The sequence below is a fragment of the Cicer arietinum genome, chromosome 4 (genome assembly GCF_000331145.2).
Source record: "Cicer arietinum cultivar CDC Frontier isolate Library 1 chromosome 4, Cicar.CDCFrontier_v2.0, whole genome shotgun sequence".
Taxonomy (NCBI): domain Eukaryota; kingdom Viridiplantae; phylum Streptophyta; class Magnoliopsida; order Fabales; family Fabaceae; genus Cicer; species Cicer arietinum.
The window spans coordinates 52,587,149-52,596,599 of record NC_021163.2 but is presented as its reverse complement, the minus strand read 5'-3'; the positions used below and the strand labels follow the sequence as shown (position 1 = coordinate 52,596,599).

Sequence of the window (9,451 nt, the reverse complement as noted above, 5' to 3'; positions counted from 1 at the left end):
TGTTTTAAAAAAAATTACAAATGAAAGAGCAAGTTATTCTACATGTGGGGATGCTGATAGTGCTTATAATTATTTGAAGGCGTTTGATTTTATATTTATCTTGCATTTGATGAAAACAATTATGGGGATAACTGATATACTTTGCCAAGCCTTACAACAACAATATCAGGATATAGTTAATGTCATGTGTTTGGTTGGAACAACAAAGTATCTTATTCAAGTATTGAGAGAAGATGATTGGGATGCATTATTTACTGAAGTGAAGAACTTTTGTGAAAAACATGATATTGAAATTCCTGATCTCAACGATGTTCATTCAACAACAAGATTTGGACGATCTCGTCTTCAACAAGGTCATGTTACAATAGAGCATTATTTTAGAGTTGAAATATTTTTTACTGCCATTGATCAACAATTACAAGAGTTGAATAACAGATTTAGTGAGCAAGCAATGGATTTGTTAACTCTAAGTTGTACTTTGACTCCTAAGGATAATTATAAAGCTTTTAACATTGAAAAAATTTGCACTCTAGTTGAAAAATATTACCCTGTGGATTTCAACATGCAAGAGAAGATTAATTTGAAATTTCAACTCCAACATTTCTTAATTGATGCTCGTCAAGATTTAAATTTGAAGAATTTATCAACTATCCAAGAATTGTGCTCATGTTTGATTGCAACTGAAAAGACGCAAAATTTCTACTTGATAGATAGACCGTCTTATCATGACACTTCCGATTTCTACTGCCACAACCGAAAGATCTTTTTCATCAATGAAAATTATTAAATCAAGGTTAAGAAACAAGATGGAAGCTGACTTTTTGGCAGAAAGCATGACAGTTTATATTGAAAGGAAAATTGCTGCAAGTATCACTTCTAAGTCTATTATTGATGATTTCAAATTAATTAAAAAGCGTAGAGCATTACTTTAAGGTATTCTTAAATCATATAGTTAAATTATTTGATATTTCACTTTGTGTTTATTACAACTTAATTTTTTGCTATATAATATTATTTATATATTTAATTTATATATTATATTTTTTTGTCAGCCACCCCAATAATTTCAGTCAAGCTCAGCCGCTAAACCTGCAGCAGCATGACTAAACAACTTGCAGCAGCATGACTAATGACACACCTAGAGAAATTAGGGAGTAAATTAAGAAACCGTTAACATTCTTTTTGGTAAAATTGTGAACTAGAGGTTAGCAAATTATTCCCTCAGGTTTTTATAATTGTCGCATTTGCAGATTTTTTTATTTTGTTTTATTTATTGTTTAGAAAATTTAACGCAACATTAATTATTGATTTATCAATAATACTCTTAATTATTTATTAAATAGAGAAATTGATAGAATCACGTAAATATAGGAAAATAACAAATAGTGATCTCAAAAGCAACAAAATTAATTAATTGTTTTGCTATGCGTAAAAAATCAGATGCAATTAAAAAATATAGGAAACATATGGATTCTTGATTTTTTTCAATTTTGAAATAACATCATTTTTCACTAACGAATTGCGAATCCTACAATTTTGTTACATAATCTTTTTTATATTTAAAGAAGATATTTTTTTTGACAAATTAAAAAGATCACTTTAAATCTAAACACATTTGAATTTCTAAGGATATTTTTTTTATTTAAATATATTTTTAATTCATGCAAATATAAATCATTTTAGTTTTAATCTTTTTAATTTTGTTTTTATCTATATGCATGTAATTTTGAAACGATCATTTGTGATTTTTTTTTATTATAAATTATTAAAGTGAATAATTCTATTGATGTAACACTCGGTGATTGTATTAATATTGTTGGCTAAACAATTTTAATGGGTGAGTTTGTTTCCGAGTTTTTAAAAATAAAAGTAAAAACTATTTTTTATTCTTTCAGCGATATTTGTTTAAAAATTTTTAGAAAATGATTTTGTTTGAAGTTTATGAGTAGCTCCTTAAAACCTCTTCAGCAGTTAATAAAAAAAAAAAACTTTCATGCAATGGAGGAGAGAAAAATGAGTTTGGATTTTTTCAATTCAAATTTTCTTCAATCTCTCTCTCTATTTATCTTTAATTTCATTTACATCATGCATTTAAAGTTTTAACTAAATTTAAAATCATTTGAAGTTTTATGAAAACTAATGATCTTCAATAAAAATGCATAAGACCCTAATGTTGGTACATCTCAAGAATATATCAAATGATTTTAGAATTGTGTAAAATTTTAACTCTGATTTATACGATACAAATTTTCAATTCAAATCGTAAAATAAAATAAAAAGAAAAGAACTCATTTTTGTTAAAAATTAAGCATGCCTTTGCATTACTTTGAAATCACGGAAATACCTATCTCTAGATTTCCTTCTTCTGCCGATTCATTTGCATTTCAGAATCAATATGTGGGGCTGCGTTGTTAGTCTAGTTTGTGTGCAATGAGGTTTTCTTCCCAAGTAGCATTGAAACTACCTTTTTTCTCCTATTAAATTTTTCTGTGAAAAATGTTAGATATTTTAATTTAGGGTATCTTTTTTGTGCTTAATTTTCCATTAATAAGCTTACTCAATTTGGGTTATCTTCTTTGGTTTCAGTTTCATCATTTTTTACTTCTCACATTGTAAATTAGTAAACTTGGAAGATTCATGAATAAGCTACAACCACATGGAAGTTTTTGACATTGTTCGTGATTTACATGGCCTTAAAAGATATACCAATGTCAGTATACTATAGAATCTGATTTTCGAATCGAGTGAAAATGAGGTTTAGAACTAATATACTATTTGTGTTGTGCTTACTTTGAATTCTCATTTTATATCCTTTACAGTAATTTTATAATTTAAAAATATTTTTATATAATTGTATCTAAAACAAGTTAAAAATATTTTTTTTTTAAATAAATTTTATAGTTGTAAACAAACAGAAAATAGATACTAATTTTTTTTTTAAATCTCTAAAATTTAATGAAATTATTTTAAACAAAATCAATTTTTTTAATCTATAACAACCGTGACCATTTTTAAAATTAAAAAGTATTTTATTAAAAATCTAAAACTAACTAATTGATATTATATCAAGAAAAAATAAAAGATACACCGTTAATATAAATTAAATTTATACTAACGTCCAACAAATATCAAACATTAATAGTTATTGAATAATTATATTTACATTGTAGTTACAAATTAATATTGTCTAGCACAATATAAATTTTTATTGGATGTAATGCATTGTCATTTACCTCTTAAATAAAATAAAACAATAAAAAAATCTTCATCTTGAACGTTGAATTTATTTGTCTTTAACTAAAAAATTCACATATTTGATCCTTCAACAACTCTCCAACTCTTGTTGGTTCATCCCATTCAGCTATTGTTCCTCCAAATTTGGATCTCCGCACATTCTTCTAATCTATCATTAAAATTATATAAAATTAATTGTTTTATCATTTTATAAATAAATAAAACTTTTGTAAAAAAAATTATAATTAATTTAAATTATTTGTTTATTAATTGTTTTAGTAAATAAAGTTGGAATTGGTGTTTAGAGGTCGCCAACGTGGCAGTGTACGGAGGCCGGTGTGGTAGTGACGTGGCGATCGACACATGCGGAGGGTGGTGGTCGACTTCTAATGGGTGATGGATGATATTTTCGATTGTATTTAATAAAAGGCTTAATTGCACTTTTGGTCCCCCTATTATAGGTGAAAATTGAAAGTAGTCCTCCCATTTTGTTTCTCCCCAGTTTTAGTCCCCCAAATAGAATTTGAGTCCAAATCATGATGAAATTGTCATTTTTTTAATGACGTGTCAAAAAAAAGCTGACGTGGCAGACGCATACGTGGAATAAACTTATTATTATATTATTTCTAATTAAAAAATATAATTTATATTTTTAAAAATTATTATTATAATTGTTAAAAATTATTATTACAAATTAAATTTATTTGTTATAATTAAATTAAAAGAAAAAACACCTAAAATCCAAAATCCTAAACAAATCAAAATCAATACTCATTTACTCAAGAACCCTAAAACCATTCTGAACCCTAAAATCAAGAACCTTAAAACCATTCTGAATCCATCACTGATTTTTCATCACTGGATCGTTCGCGTTCGCACTGGATCGTTCGCGTTCTCAATCGTTCGTGTGCGTTTCAGTTATGAGAAATCCATTGAGACTAACTAAGGCACCTCGAACTCAGTTGGAGAAGCTTCTGAGATGTATAATGGAGATGCCATTGAAGCCATTCCAACACCTAAGCCGACAAAAACTCTACCAACAATGAGAATAGATGGATCTGTTGCAGCAGCCATTATTGCAGAGCCAATAAGCACTTCGAAGTGCCATTCATTGATTCTTGAGCTAGTTCGGGAATATTGTGAGAAGGGGAAAGGGCGGCTTTCCGTTCACTTTCCGGAAATGGAAGAAATCTATTCCAGTGTCGCAGAGAACATTATGTCTCGCGATCTGAAAATATCTGCGGAGATTTATATTGAAACCCTCCGCGGATGGGTGGGGGAGATAAAGGAGAACCCTAATCCCCTAAAATCCCTCATTAGGGAACACCTGTAAGATGAGTCTGCCGCTTCGCTTTCTTTCATAACAGAGCTGGGAATAACGACTGGCATAGAAGTCTCTCGCACGCAAGGAGATGCATTTCTAGTACAGGTAGTACTGGACAAGCTCTTAGGGAATAATATCTTTCTCATTTCTTCCTTTTTTCCCATGACGACTAGGAACGGGCAAATCAGTGATGGATTCATAATGGTTTTAGGGTTCTTGATTTTAGGGTTCAGAATGGTTTTAGGGTTCTTGAGTAAATGAGTATTGATTTTGATTTGTTTAGGATTTTGGATTTTAGGTGTTTTTTCTTTTAATTTAATTATAACAAATAAATTTAATTTATAATAATAATTTTTAAAAATATAAATTATATTTTTTAATTAGAAATAATATAATAATAAGTTTATTCCACGTATGCGTCTGCCACGTCAGCTTTTTTTGACACGTCATTAAAAAAATGACAACTCATCATGATTTGGACTCAAATTCTGTTTTGGGGACTAAAACTGGGGAGAAACAAAATGGGGGGACTACTTTCAATTTTCACCTATAATAGGGGGACCAAAAGTGCAATTAAGCCTTAATAAAACTACTTTTTTTAATAATTATAATAGTTTTTAATTTATATATAATTGCCATTTTCTAAAAATATAAAAATAAAATTATCTATTAAATTTTATTAAAAAAAGTCATCCATTTGATTCTAAAAAATACTTGGGTGAATCACTAATCATCCTTATAGTTAAATGGATAAATTGAATTCAGTCATTAGCATTTTTTTATGTTGAATGGATTGGATAAATTTTTAGTTGGTTGAATTAAATACTTGATAGTAAATAACAAAAGTTTGATCGAGGTAATTGGCATTGTCGGGTGGAAGTGGAAGATGAAAACTTTGACTTGTCAACAATACACATTGACTAGAAGCAAAGATATAATGTAATCCAGCTATAGTGATGTGTACTATTTCACTCTTCGTCCATGTTATTTAAAATACTCTCCACTTTGTGGTTTTTTTTTAATACCCTCTTTTTAAAAAAAAAACACTAAAATACCTTTATTTGAAAAAAATATACTAAAATGTCTCATTTTTTTTTCTTTATTTACAAGTCGCCATTTGGAATGGCGACTTCCTTAAGGAAGTCCGAGTTTCAAATGGCGACTTCCCACTTGATTTTTAAAAAAATGGGCATTTTGATATATTTTTTTTCAAATGGGAGTATTTTAGTGTTTTTTTTTTCAAAAAGAGGGTATTGAAAAAAAAGACCCCCACTTTGTCCCTATTGTAAGGTTGAACATCAACCGAGTATGAGGAGTTCGCCATCTAAAATTAAATTACAATTTATAAGTTCAATTTCAATTGATCTTTGAATCGGTTAAGGGGGATCTCAGTTAGTGCGAGTTTAGGGATGGATTGGTTTGAGTGATAAATTTTTTATTATTAGGATGTTCATTTTTAGTAAATTTTTATTTATTTTATTTTCAAAATCATTTTTTAAGAAAAAAATATATTAAACTTTCAATGTTTTGTCATTATTTGAGTAAAGTTTTTAATTTATTTATTTTATTTTATCAAGCAATCAATTTATTATAGTGGCAATGTGCCGACTAACTAAGACTGAGAGACTTATCTTAAAAAATCTGTGTTTTTATACTTTGAGTTTTAAGTGAAGTGATCGGTTTTGAGTAACTATGAGTATTTTTTCTCACTCACACATGACGTCACAAACTCGTATAATCTACATTTGCGAATATGTTTAACCCGTTATAACCCACCACATATCAAATTGATTCATTCAGATCGCTTACTTTGGTGGAGTCAACTGATGTCTCTTAGCCCTACCTATTCCCCAATTCGAATAGTGTTTATGACCGTCTTCACGAATCCCTAGAGTATATGCAGGGACCCCATCGACATAAAAAAATTAAAATTATATATTTTCAATCAAATTGAGAGTAAAAAAAATTGAAATTCAACCATCAAATAAAATATAATATTAAGACATTATTGTAAGTATTCTAAGAACAAAAAACATTACATGAAAAATATTTATATTGTGAAGAGTCTAATATGTTACTCTTTATAAATGATTACTGAACTTTACCTCTTATCAATGTGGGATTTGTGTTTTTCCCAATACACCATTACTCCAGACACTATTGTATATAAATGATAGATGGCCTGATCAAGTAGGCTCTGAAACCTTTTTAAGTTTTATATTGAACTTAATTCATCTCTACAAACTCGACTTGTAAGGTAAAAGATGTCATTTTTTATAAATTATTATTGAGCTTTATTTCTTATCCTTATGAGATTATGAGAGTTGAGTTTTTCCAATACCGCACGGCAAAGGGTATGATCCCCATTCTTGCACTATGCTCAGACTTTCTATCCCCACATAGAAAAATTCCCTGTGCATGGGACTCTTAAATGGGGCGACCTCCACGTAGATCCCTACTTACAGATAAAAATTAACATTCCTAAACTAAACACATGCATCTGTATGAATCTTGAGTTGAATCAATAAAAAGACTTTGCCATATGTCATTGTTGTATTACCAGAATTGTTGTCAATCGTTTATAGGCAGACGTCACCCACTACAAGTAAAGAAGTGGGACATTGTGAGATAGAAACCTCAACCTTACATATCAAATGATCACATAATGTATATAATATACATAGTGTATAATATGATATATATTTGATATACTAGATTACATGTTTGAATTTAGGATAATCCTCTTTTCCAACGTTTTTCCAACTTTTAAGTGTAAATTTCACCACTCTTTTAAAAAAATAGTTACTTTTTTTGTAATTACAAAAATTATTACTCTTTATGGTAAAAATCTATTAAAGATTTTGTGAAAAAAACTACATAGATCTTATAATAAAATAAATAAATAAAAGAAAATAAAAGGTGAAGACTTTAATTAAATTGATAAATAGATTACATTATTGTTTGGTACTACACTACAATTAACAATATTACTAGTAACTAATAATATATTAATGATTGAATACAAATTAATTAAGCTAGATAAGCAAGAACACCAACTAAAGGTGCAACCGAAGTAGTAGTTGGTTCAGCTAGTTGATAGTCACCCCTAACATCTTCATAACCATCATTTTCATTTGGACTCACAACTGCTCCTTCCAATATATTAGGATTTGGTGCATTTTTATTGAACCAATTTGTAAACCCTTCTTGGCATGTTATTGGTGTATTATAGTCCTTAATTGATATAATTGATGCTCCTCTATGATGAATTTGTTGTGGATAATTTGATCCATAGCCCACCATGTAGCTCATGTTTTTTGGATTAGAACCCAATATGTAGTCCACCTATAATTTGATTAGATTAAGATTAGTAAAATAGTAAAGTAAAAATAAAAGTTGAAAATAGAGTATGATTACCTGAGAGCGAACAAGAGATGTGAGATCAGAAGGAGTAACAACACCAGCAGTACATTGGAGAGATGTTTGTTTTGATGATAAATATTGAGAATAAGTGGACATTACAAATGTAGCAGTAGTAACATATTGAATATTATCCCATGGTAGAAACCATAACAAACCCCCTGGTGTTTTTCTCACATTTTGATTTGATTTTTGTGCACATGAACATATGAATTGCTCTGCATTTGCTTTGTATTGGGCCCAAATTCCTGAAGATGCTACTTTCCCATCTAAAACAAGCTGCATACCCCAATTTCATGGAATATTTAAGTACCAAATATATACATTTAAACACACATGATTTATTTGCCTATACTAAAATTAAAAACTTTTAGATTAGTGATTGATTTAAAATCAATAGTCTATTTTAAAATGAATTTAAATTTTTTGAGATTTTTTTTTTATGAAAAATTATTTTTGAGAGTTAAATCTCCACAAAATATTATGGAATATTAATGTAGCAAATATATACATTTAAATACACATTATTGATTTTCCTCCACTAAAATGAAATACATTTAAAATCTTTTGCCAAAATACTCTGCTCTCTGAAAGTATGCAGAAAATATATTTTTGAGAACTAAGGACTTATTTGATTGTGTTTTCAATTTTAGTTTTTAAAAGTCATTTTATAAAAAGTACTAAAAACTATTTTATAAAATAAGTTAGCAAACAAGTTTTTACATATGAAAGTTTCTAAATTTTATTTTCAGAAGCAAGAATCATATAAAAGCAAGACACACACGTATAAAATTTAATTTAGGAATAATTTTCAAGAAAAAAAAATGCTATAATATGGATATGATAAAAAGTAAGGATTTGAGATTTGTGGAGTCAACTCTTATTATGACTATCCGCAATCTCAGTTGTTTGATCTTGATGCAATAATTCAAACTCAAATTTAAATATTCTAATTTTTATTTTATTTTTTAAATTATCTTTAAATTTAAAGTGTCCGATTTTAAGGAAGTTGTGGTTGTGTCACTAGGTGTCTAATCCAAGATCAAAAAGTAATTGACTGTGTTTTAAATAAGAAAAAAAGTTAATGAATTTTCACACACAAGAATGGATTAAAAAGAATGTGGTCAATATGTATATATACCTTTGCAACAAGAATCTGTGCACCAACATACTTATCATCCCAACTAAACGTTGTTCTTGCACCCCCAATATCACCTGCTGATCCAAGGTAATCAAGGTATTTATTCATGTTCGTTGCACGGTAAAGCCATGCTGCTGCCCATAGTAACTCGTCCTGTAATTGTACAAATAATTTCAATATTCTTGCACAAAATGTTTTCTATTTTCCACTTTTTTTGTTTAGTAAATTGAAATAGAATTAAGTAGATCACCTTATATCCACTGCTGGAATATATTTTCGCTGCCGGTGGGATACTATTATGGTATATGCCTTGATAATTGTTTGCAAAGTCA

General features: G+C 28.6%; 1 protein-coding gene and 1 pseudogene across 1 annotated transcript; one reads left to right on the top strand and one right to left on the bottom strand.

Moving 5' to 3' along the window:
- LOC101513047 (uncharacterized) overlaps positions 1–932 on the top strand; it is a 1,526-nt pseudogene extending 594 nt beyond the window's left edge.
- A 6,537-nt stretch (positions 933–7,469) lies between these two features.
- LOC101512720 (endoglucanase 14-like) lies at positions 7,470–9,445 on the bottom strand. Its single transcript, XM_073368036.1, has 4 exons — positions 9,370–9,445; positions 9,120–9,272; positions 7,976–8,257; positions 7,470–7,903 (listed from the first exon to the last, which is right to left on the bottom strand). Exons 2-4 carry the CDS (start codon positions 9,225–9,227, stop codon positions 7,589–7,591), a joined length of 705 nt encoding a protein of 234 aa, XP_073224137.1. The 5' UTR covers positions 9,228–9,272; positions 9,370–9,445; the 3' UTR covers positions 7,470–7,588.
- Positions 9,446–9,451: the final 6 nt, after the last annotated feature.